Here is a 26,856-nt window from a genome sequence, read left to right as displayed (position 1 = left end):
TTTGAGATGTAAATATACTTGAATGGATCATGTGAGATAGTACAAAATATATCAAAACTTGAAATATTATTAACCGAACCCAAATGGATATCCCAAAAAAACTCAAAAATCCAAATAATCCAAATTTTTTTTACTCCAAATCCAAATTAATATCCGAAATAAGTATCTACATAAGTATTTAGATTATCAACCCTAAATAAGTACTTTAAACACTCAAATTCATGTTTATTTGATATAATATCTAAAAGTATCCAAACCTAAAGTATTAAAATGGATCTTAGATAGTGTTATAAATCTCTATGTTCTCTACCTTTTCCTTATCGTCTAAGTTCTCTCTTTGGTGGTCCATGCCTTTGTCTCGGTGGGAGAAAGGTTCTACTATGTCAGATCTGTGAGATTTTTGGGTTAGATCTTGTGGTTTCTCTATGGTTTGACAGGTGCAAGGACTGCGTCCTCCTTTTCTCAGGCACATGTCTTTGTTTCTGGAGGCGGCGCTTTCATTGGACTAAGACTCGGTGTTTGTAACTGTGATGGTTTACTAGATTCGTTTCTCTGTTTCTTGACTGCTTTGGTTTCTTCCGAGTGGTGGTGCGTGGTGGATACTGGTGGACGGGTCAAGTGGCAAAGTGGTTGATATCACGTTTCCATTGTTTTCAGGGATATATGTTTTAAAGGTGATGTTAATGGATGTGATCGACTATCTATATGGTTTATATTTTGCAGTTCAAATTTGTTCAACGGTAACTTAATTAAAGCTAATTCGGAACAAAAGTGACAAAGTCAATTGAAGAAAAAGACTTATCTATATGTTCTTGTTTTCGTTAGAGGTATTAGAAATATGTCTGCTATTGCTGGAACGAGAACACTTAATTTATCTTAGTTGGAAGCAACAAGATCAGTATGTTATTGCTAATGTGTCATGATGTTATCCTTGTTAGTTTCTGGTGCTCATGGACCATTAGTTTCTCACTGTTTTCTTGTCGTATCTTCTTCTACGATGTAGTAGGTGCAAATCATTATCAATATAAACGTTTGAAAAAAAAAGATAGTGTTATAAATCCTACCCAATCCCAAAGTATTATTAACCAATAAAACTCGAGTGGACTTGTACCTGAAAACCCAAAAAATTCTTATCTGCCCAGGCCTACCCGAGCGTAAGTTGGTTAATCAGTGTTCCGTGTCGATCAGGTTTCTCCCAAAAACCTTTACTGTCTTTAGCCTTAGATCGAACAGAGTCTATCACCGGTCAGCTGAGCTTCTCCCCTTCCAGTCATCTAGTTTCCTAATGGAGTCAACGTTGAGCAATCAGAAGAAATCTCAGAGTTCTTGTCCATTTTGTATTCTTAGTCAACGGCCGGGAAAACGTGTGCATGAAGACCTTTCTCCCTTGTTTATTCCTTCGTCAAAGGTTTGAATCCAATGTCTGCGTTGAAAAGTTCACTCATAAAGCTCTAAGGATTTTTGCTTTTACTCTGACAAGTTCCAAAAAAAAAATGGAATGGCCACGTAGCTTTATTTGGCTGATCCTTCTTTCCGATTTGCTTCTCAGAGCCGTCGGAAACTCAGAAGGCGAGGCTTTAACTGCGTTTAAGGACAGCTTATCTGATCCTACCAACGCACTCCAAAGCTGGGATAATCAGAACAGTGTTTCTCCATGTACATGGTTTCATGTTACTTGCAATCCTGAGAACAGAGTTGTCCGTGTGTAAGTTCTTCTCTATCTTTGTCTCTCTGTTTCTAAAAAATTGAAATGATTCAAAAAGTCCTTGTTTTGATGTTTGGTCAGTGACTTGGGGAATGCAAAACTGTCTGGTCAACTTGTGCCACAGCTTGGTCAGCTTCCAAACTTGCAGTACTTGTAAGTAAGAAGTAGTTTTATAGAAATTTTCAAAAATAAAAAAAAATTCTATTATTAAAAGTATAGTTAATGTCAGGGAGCTTTATAGCAACAACATTACAGGGGAGATACCAAAGGAGCTTGGAGACTTAAGGGAACTGGTTAGCTTAGATCTTTACCAGAACAGACTAAGCGGTCCTATTCCATCCTCGCTTGGCAAACTAGACAAACTCCGCTTCTTGTATGTATCTTTATTATCTTTATAATTGTGAGAAAGTTAAGCAGCTTAATAGATGTAGCAAACTTTCCTTCTTCCACTGAAAATCATTTGGCGTTTGCTCAATATAAGCTATCTTAAAAAAAAGTCACTGGCTGGGTCCTCTTGTGTAGCAAAAATGCTTCAGAATTAGATAGAGGCTAATTGTACAAATTCAATAACACATTTCAGTCATTGCCCTAAAAGTTCCATGTTGTTGGATTCAAAAAGCACTATTGTTTTAATAAATAAATCATCCTTGCATCTTTTTAAGTTGTAACTCAGCTTTGGTTATTATTTATGGCATGTTATTTTATTGTATGTGAATTAGGCGTCTTAATAACAACAACTTGTCTGGCGAAATTCCATTGTCTTTGACTGCTGTGTCACTGCAAGTTCTGTGAGTGTTCATTTCTTTTCAAATATTTGTTGATGCGATCTTAAGTTATGACAAAAAAAAAAAACAGGGATGTCGCAAACAATCAACTCAATGGAGATATTCCTGTTAATGGTTCCTTCTCGTTTTTTACTCCTATTAGGTTTGCCTTCTTGTCCCTAGTCTTATTCTCGGCTCGGTGGAGATATTCATATTAATGCGTTACTAATTCTCCGAAATTTATTTTGCAGTTTTGCCAATAATAATTTACGGCAGCCTCCACCATCTCCGCCTCCTCCTATCTCTACTCCACCACCTTCACCTCCAGTGTCAAGGAGTCGAATGACTGCAGCAGTAGCAGGGGGAGTTGCTGCAGGTGCAGCAGTTCTATTTGCATTTCCAGCCATTGCGTTTGTTTGGTGGATAAGAAGTAGATCACAGGATCGCTTTTTTGATGTACCTGGTTAGTCAAACTATCTTCATCTCTTTTTTCCCCACTAAAACTTCTTTGCCTGATTTTTTTTTTTTTCATTTCATTTTTGCAGCTGAAGAAAACCCAGAGGTTCATTTTGGACAACTCAGAAGGTTTTCATTGCGTGAACTGCTTGTTGCTACAGATAACTTTAGCCACAAAAATGTCTTGGGGAGAGGTGGTTTTGGTAAAGTGTATAAAGGACGTTTAGCGGATGGCTCTCTAGTGGCTGTGAAAAGGCTAAAGGAAGAACGTACCCAAGGTGGAGAGCTTCAGTTCCAAACCGAGGTCGAGATGATTAGTATGGCTGTTCACAGGAACTTGCTTCGTCTTCGTGGCTTTTGCATGACTCCAACTGAAAGATTGCTCGTTTATCCCTACATGGCTAATGGAAGTGTTGCTTCTTGTTTAAGAGGTACCTATCTCAGTGCGTACAACATGCAGGTTTTAAAAATTACTTCTTATAAAAAAAATATTTACTTATATTTATATAATAAAACAAGGGTATAAAAAATCTTTTACTTTTTAATGAAACTTCTTTTGATTTTTTTTTTATGTGTGTTTTCTGGTTAAAAATCCATTTTACAGTCATTTAGGAGATTTGCCATTTAAATTATGTCAATTGGTAAGTCTCTATCATGTTTTAGAACGACTTGAAGGTAATCCAGCACTTGATTGGCCAAAAAGGAAGCATATCGCTCTGGGAGCAGCAAGGGGGCTGGCATACTTACATGATCAGTGCGAGCAAAAAATCATTCACCGTGACGTGAAAGCTGCCAACATATTGTTAGATGAAGAGTTCGAAGCTGTGGTTGGAGATTTTGGGCTAGCAAAGCTCATGAACTATAATGACTCTCATGTGACAACTGCTGTACGTGGTACGATTGGGCATATAGCACCTGAGTACCTTTCGACGGGAAAATCCTCTGAGAAAACTGATGTTTTTGGATACGGTGTCATGCTTCTTGAGCTCATCACTGGACAAAAGGCTTTCGATCTTGCTCGGCTTGCTAATGACGATGATGTCATGTTACTCGACTGGGTATGTTTCATGGTTTTGTTATCATCTACAAAACTGCCTTTTTTCTTTACAGTGTAAGTGTTGTGATTTTTTTAGGTGAAAGAGGTTTTGAAAGAGAAGAGGTTTGAAAGTCTTGTGGATGCAGAGTTAGAAGGGAAATACGAGGAGAAAGAAGTGGAGCAGCTGATCCAAATGGCTCTGCTCTGCACTCAGATTTCTTCTTTGGAACGTCCTAAAATGTCGGAAGTGGTGAGAATGCTTGAAGGAGAAGGTTTAGCTGAGAAATGGGAAGAATGGCAAAATGAAGAGATTTTGACAAATGATTCTAACTATCTTCAAGTTGGCACTGAATGGTTCATCCCAATTTCCAATTCCCTCATCGAAAACGATTATCCCTCGGGTCCCCGATAACCCTTTTACAAAGGGCTCATGGAGGTTCTTCAAACAAAGTATATAGATTCGTAAAACCCAACATTCACGTTTAAATCTTTAGGAAAACAGTAACAGTACGAATTATTTTGTAGAATGTATTTTTTTTTTATAACAAAAGCCGAAAAGAACTAAGTAGATTCCTGATCCAAGAGTCACTTCGGAGGAATCGATTCAACATAAATGTACAAATGGAAAAGAATGTGGGAAAACTATAAAAAAATATCACATTCATAGTAATATGCATCATACAAGTGGGAGGTATTATTCAAGGCAAGGTAAATATAAGTCCCGACTCCCGAGATGCGTTCAACTTAGTTTGTATTAGAAGCGGAAGAGAGAAAAGGAAAATGCTTAGTTCGAGTGTTGAAGAAACTTCGCAACCTCCTCGATGCTTCAACCATATCGTCTCTACGTCCAAACCCACTGATCCTTAAATATTCTTCTCCACCAGGTCCAAAACCTGAGCCAGGGACTGTAATTATGTGAGTCTTTTCAAGAATCTCAGCAAACACATCCCATGATTTTGATCCTTTAAAGTGAACCCACAAGTATGGAGCATTTATGCCACCATAAACCGTAAGGCCGAGCGATGCCAGAGTCTCCATTAGTATCTGTCTGTTCTCTTTGTAGTAATTGATCACCGAGCGTATCTCCTATCATGTTTAACCAAAGATAAAATAAAGATGATGTTAACTAAAAATAAAAAAAATATTCAAACTAATGCTAAAACATTTAACTACCTTAAGGCCAACAGGAGAAAGGCATGCTAACCCACCCGCCTGAGCGATATTTGAAGCTCCATTGAAGGAAGTTGTCACAATGCGATGAAAATCATTTATAATGGGAAAACCATTAGAGTACAAGAGCTCATCAGGGATGATAGTCCAACCAAGCCGAACACCAGTGAAACCAGCAAACTTAGAGAATGATGAAATTTCAATTGCAACCTAGCAAAATGTAATATGATGAGTGGTTGTGAATATATATGTTGAATGTAAGGAAACATAACTCCAAGGAACATATACATAAAAACTCGTCTCACCTCTCGAGCACCAGATATTTCATATATTGAACGTGGGCTGCCATCTTCGATAAATGCAGCATATGCAGAGTCAAAAATAATAATAGAGCCATTGGTCTTTGCAAACTCTACTAGTTGATGTAGTTGTCTTTTTGAAGCCACATAACCAGTAGGGTTATTAGGAGAACAAAAGAAGATGACATCAGTTCTTGGAGTCTTTGATAGATCAGGGAAAAAACTATTTTGAGGTCCACAAGGCATATAGACAACGTTTTGGTACTTCTTGGTTGCTTCATGGAAATTACCAGTCTGGCCAATAATTACACTTGAATCTATGTAAGCCTAATTCCACAAAGAGAAGGCAACATAAGAGGCAAAGACTAGCATTCACAAGAAGTTCTCTATTTCCATCTTTTAGCCAATTAAGCTTTTTATGTTCAGCAATTATTGAAAGAAAGTACAGATGAAACATAAAATAAAATCGATGACATTACGTACTGGGAAGGTAGGATCTTGCACAGCAATTGTGACACCGGAACCTAGGAGTAGCTGTGGATGAAATCAAGTAAGCATAACGTCAAGAGATTGTCTTACATGTCAAAACATCTCATGATCCATACCTGAATACGAGAAATATCGCTTTGTGCACCATCTGATACAAAAACTTCATTGCTTTTCACGCGCAAATGTCCATAGAACGTATCAGCAATAGCTTTCCTAAGAACCTGGTAAAGAAAAGTCAATATAGGAAAATACACTCATCCTATATAAATTATGTATATGCAAATTATTATCTTTCTTTAGTTTTTTTTTTGAAAATATAAAGTAACCGTGCTGATAAAGAAAGAACAAATTATATTGAAGCTCAATAACTTTGTCAAAACAAGGTGAAAGAAAGACCACAATTACCTTATCTCCTTGTTCCAGCCCATACCCTCTATATCCTTCCACAGTTGATAGGGTATCTGCAAACTGAATGGTCCAATATTGAACATACTTAATTACTTAACGTAACGTAATACAGATATTATACTACCCTAGTACGATCACGAATGATTTAGAAAACTCGGATGTGACCAGTTGGAGCAGGGTTTGTGCTTTTATTTGAATAAAAGAAACAAGTGATAAGTTCATTCTCAAAAGTTAATAGTTTCTTCGCATATGTAAGGAAATGCTTCGGGTTTCAAAGAAACTCAAGGAGCTGAAAAGTGTGATCCGATCCTTCAGCAAGGAGAATTATTCTGATCTGGAGAAGCGAGTTAGTGAGGCTTTTGAGCATCTCCAATCCTGCCAGCGTGTAAACCTTAACACACCGACAAGGTTCGCTGCCATCTCTGAACAGAAAGCGCATGAAAAATGGTTTGCTTTAGCTACTGCAGAAGAATCTTTCCTCCAGCAACGTTCAAAAGTGAATTGGCTTGGTAAAGGAGATTGCAGCTCAGGTTATTACCACCGGTCCATCCGTACTAGACAAGCAATAAATCTGATATCCACCCTCCTGGATGACAATGGTCGCCTCATTGACTCCAAAGCTGATATTCAGAATCACATTGTAGGCTTCTATGAAAATCTTTTGGGTGGTCATCAGGATCAGTCTCTTGCTTCGCTGGATGATCTAATGGTCCTGCTTCCACAAAGGCTCAGCATCTCGATTCTGGAAACTATCTCCCGACCATTCACTGATGAAGATATCCAGCAGGTTTTCTTCTCCATGCCCAAGAATAAGGCTCCGGGGCCAGATGGTTTTCCATCTGAATTTTTCACTGGAAATTGGGACACAGTGGGCAGAGATGCTATCGATGCAGTGCAGGAATTCTTCTCTTCTGGCACCCTTCTTCAGCAGTGGAATACTACTATCCTTACCTTGATCCCGAAAAAGAAAAATGCTAATAGAATTGCTGATTTTCGACCAATCTCCTGCTGCAATACTTTGTATAAAGCTGTGTCTAAACTGCTAGCTGAGCGTCTTAAGCAGGTTCTACCATCTCTCATCTCGAATTCTCAGTCAGCTTTTATCCCTGGAAGACTTCTTGTGGAGAATGTTCTTATGGCAACAGAACTGATCCAAGGTTACAATTGGAAGAAGATCACAAAGAGATCAATGCTCAAGGTTGACTTGAAGAAGGCTTTTGACTCCATTAACTGGTCATTCATTGTGCTGATTCTTCGGGCTCTCGGTTTCCCAGAACCGTTTGTAAACCTAATCTATCAGTGCATCTCAACCACTCGATTCTCAGTGGCCATAAATGGAGAGCTATGTGGTTACTTCAAAGGCGCTAGGGGACTGAGACAGGGTGATCCACTGTCTCCATATCTTTTCGTTCTTGCCATGGAAGTCTTCTCACAAATGATGAACAAAGAGTTCGATTCAGGGGCTATTGGCTACCATCCTGTGGCTTCAAACCCTTGTGTGACACATCTTGCTTTTGCTGATGACATCATGATATTCTTTGATGGTCACTTCAGTTCTCTTCAGCAAATCTTACTAACAATGGAACGATTTGCAACTTGGTCAGGACTGAAGATGAACCGTAGCAAAACCGAACTCTTCACTGCAGGTTTGAATCAGGAGGAAACCACAAATATGATGAGTCTCGGATTCTCCATTGGTTCACTTCCGGTACGGTATCTGGGTCTCCCTCTCATGCACCGGAAGCTCCAGATTTGTGACTACAGGCCACTTTTAGATCAACTGATAGCACGGTTCACTTCCTGGTCCTCAAGGGCTCTCTCATTTGCAGGCAGAAGAGAGTTGATTGGGTCAGTAATTTATGGCACTCTGAATTTCTGGTTCTCCAGCTTTATACTCCCTAAGGGATGTATCAAACAAGTGGAGTCTCTGTGTTCGCGCTTCTTGTGGAATGGTAACATAAACAAAAGAGCAGCAGCTAGAATTTCATGGTCAACATGTTGCCTACCAAAGTCTGAAGGGGGCTTAGGCTTGAGGGATTTCTATATATGGAATAAAACCTTATGCCTCAAGCTCATCTGGCTCTTATTCACTGAAAACGAATCTCTATGGGCAGCTTGGTGCAAACTGAATAGAATAAAGCAAGATTGTTTGTGGAGTCTGGATAGTTTGTCTCAATCATCTTGGATTTGGAAAGCTCTCCTTAAACTAAGGCCTCTAGCAGAACAATTTCTAAGATGTCACATTGGTAATGGGAGAAGAGCTAGCTTCTGGTTTGATCACTGGACCCCCATGGGACCCCTCATCAAGTTCTTTGGCGAATCTGGACCTTCGCAATTAGGCGTCCCCCTGAACTCCAGTATCTCAGAAGCTTGCTCCTTAACGGGCTGGAATTTACGGCCGGCTCGTTCCCCTGAAGCTGAAGCTCTGCAAATCCACCTCTGTTCGGTACCTCTCCCATCACTTACTCTTGCATGTGATTCTTTCTCTTGGGAAATTGATGACTTGTCGCTGAAAGCTTTTTCGGCAAAGGACACTTGGGAAAATATTAGGAACCGAGGTACACAGCAAACATGGACTGATTCTGTTTGGTTTAAGGGCTGCATACCAAGTCATGCCTTTATGATGTGGATGACCCACCTTGATCGCCTTCCGACTCGTCAACGTATTGCTCGTTGGAATGTTCAGTCGCTGGACAAATGTTGTGTCTTCAATACGTATATGGAATCACGTGATCATCTTTTTCTAAGGTGTGGCTATGCTGAACAGGTATGGCTCTTTATCACTAAGAGGCTGGGGTATAAGCCATTTCTCTTTCACACATGGACAGCATTCATGGACTGGCTGGGGTTAAGGGACAGAGTTTCCCCGTTAACTCTCCGCCGATTGGTCGCGCAAATAACAGTCTATTCCTTATGGTGGGAGAGAAATAACAGACTCCATAACTCCATATCAGCACCTGCAACAGTTACTTACAAGAAGATAGACCGGCTGGTTAGAAACGCAATACTAGCACGAAGGGAGCGCAAGAAATTTCGCAACCTGATGTCACTATGGCTGAAGTTTGACTAGTCTCTGCAGTCACCAAAGTTATTCCCGTTGGCCATTCTTTGTTTTTATTTTTTTGGGCAAAGAATAGCTAGAATGATTTAAACCTTTTGTACTAAGCAAATAAGCTCATTATCTTAAATGAAATTCATATACTTATCAAAAAAAAAAAAAAAAATATATGTAAGGAAATACCTGAACAACAATTAGAACAAGTAAATTGATCTTAACCTACCAAAGTCATGCAAGTAAAAACAAAACTTTAACCAACGACGCAATTACAAAATCATAGACGTGTGACGAAAGAAGCATTATTTTTATTAAAAACATTATTCTTATTTTTATTTTTGCCAAATGCTAGCAGCATAATTAATGGGACAAGTATTTAAAAGAAGAAACAAAGACACGACGCATTGACATTGGCCAAGGATTAACATGATTTTTATTGGTATCCTAATATAATTCCAAACGTTTGAATATCAGTACACATATATCTAATATTTACCAAAACAGATGATATTATATAAGACTATCAGGGTCGTTTGTACATCTGAAAGATGCATTTAAATAGTTCATATAGATGCATATATCCATATTCTTTATTTAGGTGTTGTTCGTTTTTGAATTTTGTCTATGTATCTGGATATATCATCTGATTGTAACTATATTTATTTGCTTTTTATTTTTTTGAACTTGCATCTGCATCTGATGAACTTGTTAAATAAAAGATTAAAATAGATTTGTTTTTACCTTTTTGGCAGGAAAATAACATTTTTACGGTTTAGCTGGAAAAGTGTGTTTTTTGATGAGAAAGAACATTTTATGGTTTTGGCGGAAAGTTGCGTTGTTATGGTTTTGACGGAAAAGTACGTTTTTACGGTTTTGGCGGGAATATGCATTTTTGCAGTTTTGACGGAAAAATGTATTTTTACGATTTTGATGGAAAATTTTTTTTTTTACGATTTTGACTGAAAAGTGCATTTTTACGGTTTTGACGGGAAAATGTGATTTTGCGGTTTTAGCGGGAAAATGCGATTTTGCAGTTTTGAAGGGAAACTGCATCTTTAGGTTTTGGCGGGAAAGTGCATTTTGCAGTTTTGACGGAACTGGATTTTTTCGGTTTTGACAGAAAAATGCGTTTTTTCAGTTTTGACAGAAATGTGCGTTTTTGCAGTTTTGACGGAAAGTTTATTTTTGCAGTTTTGGCGGAAAATACGTTTCTGCGGTTTTGGCGATGAAATGCGTTTTTGCGGTTTTCAGCAGGAAAGTGCGTCTTTACCGTTTTGTTGGGAAAATAAATTTTTACGGTTTTGACCGGAAAGTGTGTTTTCGTGGTTTTGGGCGAAAAGTGCAGTTTTACGGATTTGGCCGAAAAATGTGTTTTAGGGGAATGTGCATTTTTCAGTTTTTTGCGAAAAATGTATTTTTACGATTTTGGAAAGAAGTGCGTTTTCGGTTTTGACGAAAAAATGTATCTACAAAAAATTAGAACTTTAGTTTGAAAAAATATTTTTGTTTTAAAAAGTTATTTTTTTACCGAGCTAGATACATCTTCATGCAGATGTATCATGAAAATTCACCCTCATTTGGGTGAGAATGATTTTTCAGAAATGTAGTTGGGGATCCATCTAAATGTTACACTATAATGCACTAAATAAAAACTGATTTGAATCTTTCCCCAGACGGATCATTTAAAAGAGCAAATGAACAACACCTAGCTAGAGACAAAAGAGCCGACACATGCGTCGACGAGCATAACAACAAACTATGCAGCTAACAAACAATTCACGTGAACATAATTTCTTTTTTTGTGAGAATTAACATAAATTATTAAAGCGTTGAGAAGATGGATAATTCAAAGAACCCAGAAGAGAACGACAGCTGACTTTGACGTTCGAGATAGTCGAGTCAGGAGGAGGTTTTAGGTTAAAGCAGTTGAAGTGTTCTAATAGACGAAGGATTCCATTAGAAAATAATCGGATTTATGATTAATTGGATTTAAACAGGTTTAAATGGCTCACTTTGGCTTGTGGATTTGGATAAAACTCAGACCTGATTAGTTAGATCATCTTCATCCTTACTCCATATTTTGGAGTAAAATATAAATAAAGTAATCATTTTGTTTCTGTTCATTATTCTATTTCCTATTTTCATTTCAGAAATTAAGGATAGAGATGTCTTCAGGCCGATCGATCTACTAGAGCATTTTAATTTTAGATTCCTCAACAACGTTTTAAAATAATTAATCATTTTTAAAAATATTTGACTAATTTTTTATTTTATTAATAGTTGATAACTCTTGTCAGATATCTCAGATAACTGTGCTCTTATATCACTGCCAATTATTGTTATTCTATTTGCACTGAAACTAAAACATCAAAACTGAAAACTTAAACGTTAACTATTTGAAAACCTAATTTTTTTTATTAGGAAAAAAATACTAGAAAACCTAAATTTTTGAATAGGAAAAGGAAAAAAAAAAGTAGGTAAACTGGAAGAAGTCCATTGCATACACATTTACAAAATATAAAGTTTTTTTCCATGTAACAATTAAACCCAGCTCAATTCGTATATGTTGCGTTTTTAAACGGTCCATGTACTTTTGGTTTATTTCATATATACTCGTCCGATTTATGTTTTACCAAGAATTAGAGAACAGATGTAAACCAACAAACACGCAAATAATGAAGTGACTAGAAAAATTCAAAACAACAAAAGTACGATAAATCTTTCGTTGGACATGTCTGAGGTGCTTCGGTATAGGCTCTGTTGTATCACCAGTCCCAAGGCTTATTAATTGTACATTTGGATGCTTTTTAACGTGCTCAAGCTCACGTCTGCTTATCTATATATATGAACACCATTGTAACTCGTGACATACTGACATGTGAAATATGAAACCTCCAATCGGCATATGTAAAATTTTCAGTAAAGTTAGAAAGATCATGAAATTACTTCGGGAAACAAATAGTTGTTCTTTAGTTTCTCCATATTTACATTGCGGGCCAGTTTTGTGCAGCCACCTGAAAAGACATTAAGACAACAACGAACAGAGTTATGATATCTGAAACCCTCTCAAAATATGTAGTCTTTGTTCAATTTTTTATTGAACTTATCTGATATATTAGAATATATATTTTTAAAAGGTTTCTATTTATATACAAATATACATTAAAAAAAATTTGATAAAAAAAACATATTTTTTAACACATAATATTGTAAAATTTGGGACTCTCTTCCAGTGATCTAGTTGCACATGGTAAAATATGGTTATGACGATAACCAAATAAAAATTACATACAAATCAGAGTTTTTGAGAGTAAAGATCAGGAAATCTTACCAAGTCAAAAACAGTTATCCAGAGAGAGAGAGAGAAAGCTTTTCTCTCTAGTGTCTCTCCCTTCACCTCTCTGAAACCCTAGATCCGCCGTCATCCTGCTCTTGCTTCCGGTGACCGGAAGCTCTCCAGCTCCGGTCGCCACCCCTGGTCACTCCATTCTCTAGCCTCCTTCCTTAGCCTTCTCTTCTCATCCTCCTCCTCTTTGCGTGGTATTTCTGGATTTTCTCCAGTTTCTCAGGTGAATCTAACCGGAGTGCTGTATGTGTATATGGCCTCTCTGGAGTACCAGCGAGGAGTAGGTCTGTAGAGGAGCTTAAGGAGCCTTTGAAATCGGTCGCAGCTTTTCAATCGGAGCAGATCTGGGTCAGATCTGATCTTGCCACAGCCGGAAAGGATGGTGAAGCGTCGCTGCCTCCTCCTCCCGTCATCGGCGCCGGCTTGTACCTGAACGATTGGCTGATTCTATTTTTCAAGGTCTCGTCTGAGCTTCTCCCCTCCGTTTGGAGAATCGACGGTGCTAGGCTCACCGTCGTTGATGACCTCTGTTTCTAGATCCAATCGACGACTTCCATGGTCTGCAATGAAGTTAGCTTGGAGCTTTCCCTTCTCGCTGTCTGTCACCGCTCCCTTGGGTTTTGAGGACGATCCCGTGACGGTGCTATCAGCTACAAGGCGAGTCTCCCTTCCTGTTGCAGCTCATGATTTGAGGAGAGCTCTGTTCTCTCCTCCGGTGCTTCACTTCTCTTCTCTTCACCGGCGCAACCTCAGTGTGATTCTCCGATGTCTCAGCCGCATTTTAACGTCGCGTGGCCGGTTGGGGAGCCAGGAGCCAAATTTACCGCCTGCGCTTGACAGGTCTGTTCTTCATGTCAGGCAGAGTATTGTTGGGTCCACTATGGGGTTTTGTTGCCGAGAAAGCTTTGGGTTTGGTTCTGCTCAACGTCCTCCTCCTCTGGTGTCCCGGAGCCGTTGCCAGTCGCCTCCGTTGAAGCCGCTAGGAGCCACCCTCGGGTGAGTGTTCGGGTGTTCCTCTCTTTGCTTTGCTAATGTTCTTCATGGTTCTGCCTTGATACAAGTAGCGTCCCTTGAGTTGAGAGTTTATTTGTTGTCGGTTTGTTCTAATATCTATTAGCTCCATGAACACCACTTATGGTTGATCTGGTTCTAATTCATGTGTTTCTTAGAGGTTTTTTTAAACTTTTTGCAGCCTCTATGAAACAGAATTGCTGTCAAGCATATTCAGGTTCACCTATGTTGTAACCAAACTTTCATTCTTGAATGATATTTACCATTTAGCAAAAAAAAAAAAAAATCTTACCAAGTTTCTTCAACTCGAACTCTAAACTGTAGAATAGAGAAAGAGTAGTGCAACATAACCGGATTATAACATAAAGATGGAGGAAAAAACTTTTAGCATATGTCTTTCATTACGAATGTGAACCAGTACCTAGACTTGACAATTTTTGATGGAGAAGAGGACAAAGATGAGGCCGAACTGAAGAACGTTAGACTGACCATTCTTTAGTTCCAAGTTATAACAGCTTTTAAGGTGTTATATATCAATGATACAACCTATTAAGCACGTATATATATACTCCAAGCAAGTTCAAATGACCCCTAGTAAAATGTGATATAAACATGTCAATCCCCTAGACATTATTTGCAAAGTGATTTTGACATATGTCCTCTTACAATCATTTTCACTATATAAATGTGACATGTCATGCAAGAAATGATGACATAGATTTTGGTTAAATGTGATATGGACAATTAAATTTAATGCTTATTTATATTTTTGGTAAATTATACGTCATCATTAAAGTAAATCAATTCAAATATGATATTAAATAATATAATAATAGAAATATAATAATACTTTACACATTTTAAAATATTATATATTTCTATATTTTGTAATTATACAATTCTATAAAAACAAATATTTTCAAAAAAATTACAATTTCTTAAAAAAATTATAAATTTTTAATTGCAATATTATTAGTTTTTATATATCTACAAATTTTAGAAATACTCTTTAGTTTTACATTTTAATAATTATACAACTTTATATCCAAGTTGATTTAATAGATTTTATCCAAAAGAAATAGATAAAAATCTATCTAAATAATTTTAAATATATATATATATATATATTCTTAAATCTAATATAAAATAAAAAGTTTATTTTATCTTAATTTATGTCTAGATAAATCAAAATTTATATTAAAATATTGGTAAAAATAATAAAATGTAAGATAATAATAAAATTTATCTTTAAATATAATTTAAAATTAAAAAAATTTATTGCTGCACATGTTGCAGTAAAACACCTGGGATCAGATCAGAGACATACAAGAAAAGGTCGATTGGAGTATTGTGGTTTGGTTTTCGCAAGCTGTTCCGAGGTTTTCTTTAATTACTTGGCTAGCGATCAAGAATTATATGTTTACTGGAGATCATATGAGGGTTTGGGGCTTTCAACAGGAGTGTTTGCGGTGTGTGGAGAAGAATGAAACTAGAAACCATCTTTTTTCGCATGTCCTTACAATTACATGGTTTGGATATGAGTGACATAAAGACTTCTTGGTACCTGTATAACACCGGATTAGCTGAACACTGTTGCGAAGATTCAACATGATCGTGGCTCTAAACTGGATAAAGTTCTGGTGTGAATGGTTTTCAAATTACGGTTTACTATATCTGGAGCGAGTGGAACACAAGAAGGCATGGGAAAGCTTGGAGGTTCTTGGAGGTTCTTCAAACAAAGTATATAGATTCGTGAAGCTTTTAGAAACGAAACCCAACATTCAGGTTTAAATCTTAGCAAAAGAGTACAAATAATCTGTACGATAATTGTTTACGAACCAATAAAATATATCACCCATCTTGTTTAAGAGCAAAAAGAAAAACGTTAGCGTTCAGTTTAATAAGCGGCATCAGTTCATTTACGTTTCGAGGAACAGTTGCCTCATTTCCAAGTAGATAAAAAGTCTTGCCATGAAAAAGAAACAAATAGAAACTAAAAGATTTGAAAACCACCAAGAAACAACGAAAAATATCACCTTTTTTATGTCTATGTCTCATGGATATCAAAAAATTTCATTTGAAAATTCTTTTTATTTTTTTGCTCATTTGAAAATTCATTATCCCTCTCTTTTATTTTTTAATTATTCTTTTTAAAATTATAAAATACTCACTTGAGAACTTATTGAAAATTTCTAATAAAACATCTTCCTATAAAAATGCTGTGAAATTTTTACGTAATTATTTTATAGAATGTGTTGTTTTGTATTATGAATTGGCAATAATCATTTTTAGTCCATTATCCAATGAAAGGGTGCATGCTTCAACATAAAGGTAAAATAATGTGGTTAGTTTCTGTTAACATGGTTACATATTTATTTATTCTTTTCTTTTTCATTAGTCGTAAAGTAATATTTACCTTAATATTATTGCATATTTATTTTGTTTTTATTAATAGTGAATAAAAGTTAAACATGGTCCCAGAGCTTTTATTTATATACATCATACAAGTGGGAGGTATTATTCAAGGCAAGATAAATACAAGTCCCGATATGCGTTCAACTTAGTTTGTATTAGAAGCGGAAGAGAGAAAAGGAAAATGCTTGGTTCGAGTGTTGAAGAAATTTCGCAACCTCCTTGATGCTTCAATCATATCGTCTCTACGTCCAAACCCACTGATCCTTAAATATTCTTCTCCACCAGGTCCAAAACCTGAGCCAGGGACTGTAATTATGTGAGTCTTTTCAAGAATCTCAGCAAACACATCCCATGATTTTGATCCTCTAAAGTGAACCCACAAGTATGGAGCATTTACGCCACCATAAACCGTGAGGCCGAGCGAGGCCAGAGTCTCCATTAGTATCTTTCTGTTCTCTTTGTAGTAATTGATCACCGAGCGTATCTCCTATCATGTTTAACCAAAGAAAAAATAAAGAGGATGTTGAATAAAAATAAACAAAATATTCAAACTAATGCTAAAACATTTAACTACCTTAAGGCCAACAGGAGAAAGGCATGCTAATCCACCCGCCTGAGCGATATTTGAAGCTCCATTGAAGGAAGTTGTCACAATGCGATGGAAATCATTTATAATGGGAAAACCATTAGAGTACAAGAGCTCATCAGGGATGATAGTCCAACCAAGTCGAACACCAGTGAAACCAGCAAACTTAGAGAATGACGAAATTTCAATTGCAACCTAGCAAAATGTAATATGATGATTGATGGTTGTGAATATATATGAATGTAATGAAACATATACATGAAAACTCGTCTCACCTCTCGAGCACCAGGGATTTCATATATTGAACGTGGGCTGCCATCTTCGATAAATGCAGCATATGCAGAGTCAAAAATAATAATAGAACCATTGGTCTTTGCAAACTCAACTAGTTGATGTAGTTGTTTTTCTGAAGCCACATAACCAGTAGGGTTATTAGGAGAACAAAAGAAGATGACATCAGTTCTTGGAGTCTTTGATAGATCAGGGAAAAAACTATTTTGAGGTCCACAAGGCATATAGACAACGTTTTGGTACTTCTTGGTTGCTTCATGGAAATTACCAGTCTGGCCAATAATCACACTTGAATCTATGTAAGCCTAATTCCACAAAGAGAAGGCAACATAAGAGGCAAAGACTAGCATTCACAAGAAGTTCTCTATTTCCATTTTTAGCCAATTAAGCTTTTTATGTTCAGCAGTTATTGAAAGAAAGTACAGATGAAACATAAAATAAAATCGATGACATTACGTACTGGGAAGGTAGGATCTTGCACAGCAATTGTGACACCGGAACCTAGGAGTAGCTGTGGATGAAATCAAGTAAGCATAACGTCAAGAGATTGTCTTACATGTCAAAAGATCTCATGATCCATACCTGAATACGAGAAATATCGCTTTGTGCACCATCTGATACAAATACTTCATTGCTTTTCACGTGCAAATGTCCATAGAACGTATCAGCAATAGCTTTCCTAAGAACCTGGTACCAAAACAAAATGTCAATGTAGGAAAAGACACTCAGTCTTATAAAAATTAAATTATGTATATGTAAATTAATATATTTCTCTAGTGTTTTTTTTTATATATAGTAACCGTGCTGATAAAGAAAGAACAAATTAAATTGACACACAAAGAAAGAATAACTTTGTCAAAACAAGGTGAAAGAAAGACCATAATTACCTTGTCACCTTGTTCCAGGCCATACCCTCTATATCCTTCCACAGTTGATAGGGCATGTGCAAACTGAATGGTCCAGAATTGAACACACTGAATTACTTAACGTTTATCTACAGATATTATATTACCCTAATACGATCACCAATGATTTAGAAAACTCGAATGTGACCAGTTGGACCAGGGTTTGTGCTTTTATTTGAATAAAAGAAACAAGTGATAAGTTCATTCTCAAAAGTTAATCGTTTCTTCACATATATAAGGAAATACCTGAACAACAATAAAACAAAGTAAACTGATCTAACCTACCAAAGTCATGCTAGTCAAATAAACTTTACAGTTTACACTATAAGAGCACAACAGACGAAATTACAAAATCATAGACATGTGACATAGAAACTTATATTTATTTAAAACATTATTTTATTAAAAACGTTGTTTTATCAAAACATTATTTTATTAAAAACGTTATTCTTATTTTTATTTTTGCCATATTCTAGCAGCATAATTAATGGGACAAGTATTTAAGAAAAAGAAACAAAGACACTCACGACGCATTGACATTGGGCAAGGATTAACATGACTTTTCTTGGTCTCCTAATATAATTCCAAAAGTTTTCATATCATCATCAACATATATCTAATATGCCAGAACAGATTATATATAAAAGATCGACTATCAGAGCTATTATTTGCGACAGACAAAAGAGCCGACACATGCGTCGACGAGCATAACAACAAAATATGCAGAAAACAAACAATTCACGTGAACATAAATTATTAAAGCGTTGAGAACAGTTGAAGTGTTCGAACTCTAGACGAAGGATTCCATATTAGGCAATACTTGGATTGATTATTAATTGGATTAAACCAGGTTTTAATGGCTCACTTTGGCTTGTAGATTTGGATAAAACTCAGACTTGATTAGTTAGGCCAATCTACTATAGCATTTTCATTTTAGATTTCTGATCAACGTTATAAATAATTAATTAATTATAAATATTAAATAAATATTCTTTTAGGTATGAGTTTTTCTATAAAAAAATATCCAAAATAATAAACAATATTTAACTAATTTTCTTATTTTATTAATAGTTGATAACCCTTGTCAGATATCTCCAATTATAACTGTGCTCTTATATCACTGCCAATTATTGTTATTCTTTTTGCACTGCAAACTGAAACATCAAAACTGAAAATTTAAACGTTAAAATATTTGGAAACCTAATTTTTTTATTAGAAAAATAAATAAATAAATACTAGGAAACCTAAATTTTTGAATAGGAAAAGGGAAAAAAAAAACTAGGAAAACTGGAAGAATGCCATACACATTTACAAAATGGAAAGTTTTTTCATGTAATAATTAAACCCAGCTCAACTCGTATTTGTTGCGTTTTTAAACGGTCCATGTACTTTTTGGTTTATTTCATACTAGTATATACTTGTCCGATTTATATGTTGCGAAGAATTAGGGAACAGATGAAAACCAACAAACGCGCAAATAAAAATTAAAAACAACAGAAGTACGATAAATCTTACGTTAGACATGTCTGAGGTGATCTGCTTCGGTATAGGCTCTGTTGTATCACCAGTCCCAAGGCTTATTAATTGTACATTTGGATGCTTTTTAACGTGCTCAAGCTCACGTCTGCTTATCTATATATATTAACATCATTATAACCCGTGACATGTGAAATTAAATATGAAACCTCCAATCGGTATATGTAAATTTTTCAATAAAGTTAGAAAGATCATGAAATTACTTCGGGAAACAAATAGTTGTTCTTTAGTTTCTCCAAATTCACATTGCGGACCAGTTTTGTGCAGCCACCTGAGCAGACATTAAGACAACAATGAACAGATTTATGATATCTTAACCGTCTCAAAATATATGTAGTCTTTGTCCAATTTTTATTGAATTTATCTGATGTATTAAAATATTTTTTAAAAGGTTCTATTTACATTTATTGTAAAATTGGGACTCTGCTCCAGTGATCTAGTTGCGCATGGTAAAAGATGGTTATGAGTTATGACGACAACCAAATAAAATTACATACATATCAGAGTTTTGAGAGTAAAGATGAGGAAATCTTACCAAGTTTCTTCAACTCGAAGTCTAAACTGTAGAATAAAGAAATAGTGCAACATATCAGATAAAACGGATTATAACATAAAGATAGAGGGAAATGGTTTTTAGTACATATATATATTTTTAGTATATTTCTTGCATTACAAATGTGAACCAGTACCTAGACTTGACAATTTTTGATGGAGAAGAGGATAAAGATGAGGCCGAACTGAAGAACGTTAGACTGACCATTCTTTAGTTCCAAGTTAGAAAAGCTTTAAAGGTGTTATATATCAATGATACAGCCTATTAAGCACGTATATATATATACTCCAGCATGTTCAATAACCACATGTTATAGGAGTATTAAAGTGATATAAACATGTCAGTTTCAAGTAGACAGAGTGAAGAAATTTCTACAGCAGCCAATCCATGCACGGCTAGTTAGTCAGATGACGTCACACCAATGTCTGCTTATTATCTATATTATTAAAACTGAATTACATTTTGGTACTGTTTAAAAATTTATATAGTAAATTAAATTAAAGTTGTTTGGAAACAAAGATAGCAGATTAAATGTTTTTTTTTTATATATTTAGTCACTGTATTTATTTCTCATTTATTGATTCTACTATTTTAAATTTTGGAAAGCAGATTAAATGAGAATTATTTGGAAACACAGATAGCAGATCAAATTGCATCAAGTTATAAAATTATAAATATAATATTACGTGCAGATAATAAAATTATTATCAAACATCTATATTATAATATAATATATCCTACTCTAAATATATTTTACAAAACATAAAAATATAAATGGACATTTTATAAAATCAATGGTTTATAAATTTACATTGAACGCAAATTAAATCTAATATCTGCGCGGGAGTGCGGGTCAAGATCTAGTTGTCCATTAAATGTTACACAAATATACACGTGTACAATAGTTTGATCAAATATATATATATATATATATATATATACACGAATATTTTAATAGAGCTTATTAATCGAAGGTACTTCAAAATCATCTGAAAACTCCAGCGAACCATCCTTTTCTGGGATTTTAGTTTTGTTACACGAAAAGGCGTTTTGCATTTAATACAGATTTTTAAACAAATTTTAGGTTTATCCTTATTATTTTAAGTTTTTATTGGAACAGTTAATTTATACATAAGTGCATTATTAAGGGTAAAATAAAAAGAGTATCTATATGCTGGTTTTAATATGCGTGAACACGAAACTTAAGCAAAAAAAAGGCGTTTAGATTAGGGAAAAAACTTCAATTTTCACGATGAAGCAGTTCTAGTAGACTAACATTCGGATCCGCGAATTGGTGTCATACTAGATGGTGGTGAACACGAAATTCAATGCCATGCCATAGAGTTTAACTTAAATGCATTTTGATCATTTTAATTTTATTTTTCTTTGGTAAATTTAAATATTTATACCATTTTGATTTTTTCACAATGTTGCAAGCAACTAATTTTGATCGCTTTAATTGTAAGGGTCAACAAATAAGTTGTGCCACAGTTTCTACTTTGGACTAATTAAGTGGATATTATAAGTTACTTGTTTTGACTTCTACGATTGTTATCATGTGTAGTAAGTACCAAACCGAGCTTGGAGAAGTTGATGCTCACGAGCAAGTGTTGAGAATTATCTCTAAACACAGCAGCTAAATTGGTGTAGGTCATTACAAAACTTGTTAGCTACAACATATATACATTCATTATGATCCTATGGTTGAATAATATACTTTGGGATCAAATGGTTATGCTCCACTCTGTAGACCAAGATAAGTCCTATAACATGTCACCATTAGGTGGACTCGTACCAGTCTTAAAACATTTTCGACTAGTAATCTGAAATGTTCTTCCACCAAGTGGTAATAATTAAACCTTCATACCAAAGTTTACCACAAACTTTGGACCAAATTTTGTTATCTTGATCTAAGAGGACTTCAGGAAAGTCACGTATGAATAGGCTTAAGAAATATGCTTATGAAATGACTAAGAAGCCTCGTAGAAATTAACATGCTTTTTCTTATAGAACGAAAATACTGGACTAATATATCTCAACATCATTATAAGAGAATAAAAAAACAAAAGTATCACTCTTTTATATACCAAACCAGACTATATTTTGATTCTAGCAGGAGAAAAGTCAATAATAAAGAGGAAGAAAATTCATAATAGTCAATTTTTATATTAAAATAAGTTTGGTACAAATATGACATATTCTGAAAGAGAATAATTCCTTTTTCTTTTATAGTTAGTCGGTCAGAATTCAGGATATAGTACAGATTATAGTTTTATATGATATACGACTACCACTTGAAAACTCTGCACTCCTTATCAGCAACCCATGTGTCATGAAAACTATAAAAGAGGAAAATTAAAATAATAATTATCATTTATTAAAATATTTGTAAAGGAAAACTGCTCAGTGAACACGGAAAACTGCAAACTTGTCGTTATAATATTATACAAATCGTGGAAAATCATCTCTTCTAGACAGGAATAATAAAATTTAGGAATCTTGGATCAGTCAAGGAAAAATAAAATTTAAATACGTAAATAAAGTAAATAGGCTCTAAATTTCCTATTTGAAATTTTTTCCATTACCAAATAAATATTCCACTGAAATTAATTTTACATTTTGTTAAAGAAATTAATTTCAATTTTACATTAGAAACGTTACGTAGACAAGATGTCAATTATCCTTCTCTATAATATTTCTAAGGAACTACGAGTTCTTAACAAAGGGATGCGGTTTGAGCATCAGAAAGAAAAGGTTGCGGTTTGAGAAATTTCGGATGTCTTTTTCACAAAAGAACAATAAGAAAAGTAAATATTCCAATAGAGGAAGTTATCCGAATTGTAAATATACAAAATATTGGGAGATTTATAGAACATTTTGGAAGCAGAAACAATGACTCTGCGTCCGAAAGAGACCCTCTCTTAAGTTGGAGTTTGCAGATTGTTGCTTAATGCAAACGCCTACATTGAAATGTTTGCTTCAATTTTAGGTCGGCCAATTATTTTTGAAAACTGTCGGCAAGTTCCTCAGTAGTAAGCATCTTCCGTGTATGGGCCACATCATGAATATAATTACATTAGAATTGTTCTTGATGTTGTATGGTTTTGGTTCAGTGTTCTAAAACCCGTTTGACGCTCATTACGTAAAAATAGTTCTTTAGCGTTTAACCGTATACGCTTATGCTTAAACGTGGTATCTATAAATATATACTAGATTTTAACCCGCACGTTCGTGCGGATATTTTTTTATTTTATAAATGCATTAGATATTATTACAAATGTTTTAAATATAAAATTTTCATTTTAGTATTATATATTATGTAACTCAATAATATTATTGTTTATATTTTTTATTCAGCATTATTCATATATAGTGATTTTTAATACATTTTACTTTGTTATTAATGTTTATTTCTTACTAATATATTTTTTGAGTTAGATACAATAAAATAACAATATAAAATAATCAAATAGAAAACCTCCTTCAAAATATTTCTTTTTCTTTAATTTATACATTTTGTTAAAATACATTTTAAAATTTTAAAATTTATATTATAGAAAATAAATATGTTCAAGATAATTTATATTTGTCTGCTCCGTTTAAAAAATATACTTTAATATATATTGTTTTAGTATATTACAGAATTTAAGTAAAAAAAATTGTTTAAATATTATAGCCTGTTATTTTAGTAAATTTTATACATAGTAGCATCTATGATATTATTTTACTAAATTTTATTGATATAAGATATTTTTTGGATGCCATTATATTAAGTTTTTTTTTAAATTATATTTTCAAAATATTCGGTTGCTTTAATTTGTTTTTTTTCGTGGTGCATTTCAAAAAGTTATTATTTATTATCTGTGATTTAATATTTTGTAAAATTTGAAATATTATCATGTCGAGTTTGAATATTTATTTTCAAAATTTATATTTTGTCAAGTAAACTTTGAAAAATTACAGTACTATATTTGAGTTTGGAAGATTACATTTTGAATTTGTTTTTGTTACTATATTAATACATTATTTTATAATAAAAAATATTTAAATTTTGGTGATATTTTCTAAATTTTCTCAACAGATTTTGTTATAATTAAGAAAAAATTATAATTAAAATTTGATTTGAACTATTAAAATTTCATAGTTTCTTTTTTAAATAGTATATGAATTAAAAGTTATTATATAATATTATATCATTGTATATAAACATTTTAAAAAAATATTGTCAAGAGTTTCAAAATAAATAAAAGATAATATATAGTTGTAGATATAAAAGTTTAAAATATCTTAATAAATTTATATTTGTATAAAAATATTATATAGTATACGATTTTTAACTCATTTTAATGATGAGTGATAACTTATTTAAATGAAATAATTAAAAAATAAACTTTTTTAATTTACCTATTTAATAAAATTTTATCATATTTAACTCTTATAGAACTTCTATTTTTATATAATACATAATCTAATTATATAATTTATTAAAAAAAAGTATATAATTTTTATTTTCTTTTTTTTTATAATAAAATTTTAGTTAACATTGATTTATAACAATATTATATTATTAATTACGAAATTAATTAATATGTTATTTTATAAAAATATTTAAATTTTAAGTAAGATTTTGTTAGATTCTTTCTCAACAGATTTTGTTATAATTAAAAAATAAAATTCAAATTTATAGTTGGTTTATTATTAATGTAAATAATCAAATATGTTTTATTAACTATTTCTTTAGGTGGTCCTACTATGACTTGCTAATGGTAGATAAAAATAGAACCCTAAATTAATAGATTAGATTTTACATAAAATATAAATATAAAATTAATATAAACATAAGTTATAGAAATTAACTATAAATATACTTCAAATATAATTTTATATATGAAGTTATATCGTAAAACATATAAGTATTTTCAAATCATAAAAAAATAAAAACATTTTAAACATATAAAAATGATAGTTTTAAAATATTGCAAACAATTAGACTGATAATTATAATCATTGATATATACATACATAAGTAACAATTAATATAAATAATAATATAAATAAAATATATAATAACACTAATATTTAAAATAATGAGTATTAATGTTCGAAATCCACCTAGATGTTTGTGCATATCGTATAATGTCCGCCTAAATGCTTTGAACTATATAAATTCGCATAAAACATTGTAAAATATAAAAACAGTAAGATCAATTATCTTATTGTGCATAAACGTTCATGTACAAGCGCTCAGATCTTATTTTAAAACATTGTTTTAGTCACTTGCGCTATTTTGGAAAATTGTCTAAAATAACACATTTTTAATATCATTTTTCATGTTTATTTTAACTACTTTTAAAGAGTAAAAATACACTTAAAAACCTAATATTAATACATAAGTATATAAATAAATACTTCAATTTTTTAAAAAAAATTTCAAAAAGAATCTTCGTACTTCAGAATGAAAATTTGATCAATATGACATAGTTTAATAATTAAGTTGTTATACGACATTCCCAAAAATTAATTATTAGTTTGAATTTCAAAAATATTTTTTAAATTACTTCTAAAATTATTATTTAAATTTTAAATTTATGTTTTAAAATATAAAATTTTAAATCTTATTCCCAAAACCTCACATCTCAAATCTAAAATTTTAAGTTGACCCTACGAGGTACAATGTTTTTTTACCTCTTTATGAAAGATTTGATCATTTTGACTCTTGTGTACTATATTTATGATAAAAAAAATTAAGTGCTATCGTAGATAGCTTCTCTAACTTTTTTTATAAAAACAAAATTTGACCGATGAAATACATTTTTTGATGTATTATTCTGTTTCAATTTTAGTTTGTTAAAGTTAAACTCAAACAAATACGAGACATACCAACTAAATTTATTATTTTGTTTTGATTATTATAATTATATTTATATAAACTTTAATTTGGCTAAAGAATATTAAAACTAAATAAAATTTTATATAAATATATTTTATTCCGTAAAGCAATATATTATAAATCAAGACAATACATAATAAACTTACAATGATTATTTTATTATAACTTAATATTATTTGTAGTTATGATATTGCGTTATAGTATGAATTAGTTAATAGAATAATTAAGTTTATCTGAAGTTTGTATTAAAATTTTCTTTTTGCAACTTTAAAATATAAATTATATTAAAGTCTCAAACTAACACTTTGCCTTACTTAAGAATTGTAAGATTGAAATCTAAATTTATATATATATATATAAAATTATTATTTTCATCTAATTTAGAAATATTTAAATTAAGAAAAACTATATATAATAATGATTATATTTTTTCTTAAAATTCAAAACTCAAACTTAAGTAAAATATTAAAAATAATATACGTAAATTTAGAAAAACTTATAATATATAAATTATGGATACAACTATAATTTCTAAATAAAGTTTTACAAAGATAATTATTATGCGCTTTCAAAACATGGATCAAATCTAATTAAATTTTTGGTAGCATGTGTCACAGTACACATGCTTTATAATATGGATGGGCATGTCTTTTAGGCATCTTTATTACATTATAATTTTAATCAAATAGTAATATTATTTACCGTATATATATATATATATATATATATATATATAATGATGATCTCTGAAAATGACAAAAAAAAATGACTGTAAAATATATTTATATATATATATATATATATATATATATATATATATATATATATATTATTTTAATAATTTTAGTGATCTTATATTGACTGTCACAAAAGCATGATGTTGTTATCTATTTCTTTGTAGACATATAATTTATCAAATAGGACGAAATAAAAAAAAATAT

General features: G+C 32.8%; 2 protein-coding genes across 8 annotated transcripts; one reads left to right on the top strand and one right to left on the bottom strand.

Annotated features, from left to right (window-relative positions):
• Positions 1-1,017: 1,017 nt before the first annotated feature.
• On the top strand, positions 1,018-4,529 carry LRRII4 (somatic embryogenesis receptor kinase 4). Of its 4 annotated transcripts, XM_009137975.3 has the most exons (10): positions 1,018-1,408; positions 1,550-1,705; positions 1,787-1,858; positions 1,935-2,078; positions 2,425-2,493; positions 2,561-2,632; positions 2,721-2,932; positions 3,015-3,356; positions 3,589-3,983; positions 4,059-4,529. In XM_009137975.3, exons 1-10 carry the CDS (start codon positions 1,371-1,373, stop codon positions 4,371-4,373), a joined length of 1,815 nt encoding a protein of 604 aa, XP_009136223.1. In that variant the 5' UTR covers positions 1,018-1,370; the 3' UTR covers positions 4,374-4,529. The 4 variants fall into 4 exon arrangements, with proteins under 4 accessions (XP_009136223.1, XP_018513455.1, XP_009136222.1 ...); XM_018657939.2 differs by lacking the exon at positions 1,018-1,408 and having other exon boundaries at positions 1,432-1,705; positions 3,601-3,983; XM_009137974.3 differs by lacking the exon at positions 1,018-1,408 and having other exon boundaries at positions 1,434-1,705; positions 4,059-4,482.
• Positions 4,520-23,187, bottom strand: LOC103861095 (aminotransferase ALD1, chloroplastic). Of its 4 annotated transcripts, none has more exons than XM_018657942.2 (10): positions 20,162-23,187; positions 20,008-20,033; positions 19,676-19,743; positions 19,452-19,568; positions 17,919-17,981; positions 6,036-6,140; positions 5,914-5,964; positions 5,437-5,724; positions 5,135-5,341; positions 4,520-5,047 (listed from the first exon to the last, which is right to left on the bottom strand). In XM_018657942.2, exons 1-10 carry the CDS (start codon positions 20,230-20,232, stop codon positions 4,706-4,708), a joined length of 1,338 nt encoding a protein of 445 aa, XP_018513458.2. In that variant the 5' UTR covers positions 20,233-23,187; the 3' UTR covers positions 4,520-4,705. The 4 variants fall into 4 exon arrangements, with proteins under 4 accessions (XP_018513458.2, XP_018513457.2, XP_033143533.1 ...); XM_018657941.2 differs by having other exon boundaries at positions 5,437-5,757; positions 20,162-23,184; XM_033287642.1 differs by lacking the exons at positions 5,437-5,724; positions 5,914-5,964; positions 6,036-6,140 and adding exons at positions 17,016-17,336; positions 17,492-17,542; positions 17,614-17,718 and having other exon boundaries at positions 20,162-23,116.
• Positions 23,188-26,856: the final 3,669 nt, after the last annotated feature.

The sequence above is a fragment of the Brassica rapa genome, chromosome A03, assembly GCF_000309985.2.
Source record: "Brassica rapa cultivar Chiifu-401-42 chromosome A03, CAAS_Brap_v3.01, whole genome shotgun sequence".
Classification (NCBI taxonomy): domain Eukaryota; kingdom Viridiplantae; phylum Streptophyta; class Magnoliopsida; order Brassicales; family Brassicaceae; genus Brassica; species Brassica rapa.
Note: the sequence above shows the minus strand (reverse complement) of the source record. Positions and strands in the feature narration are given on the sequence as shown.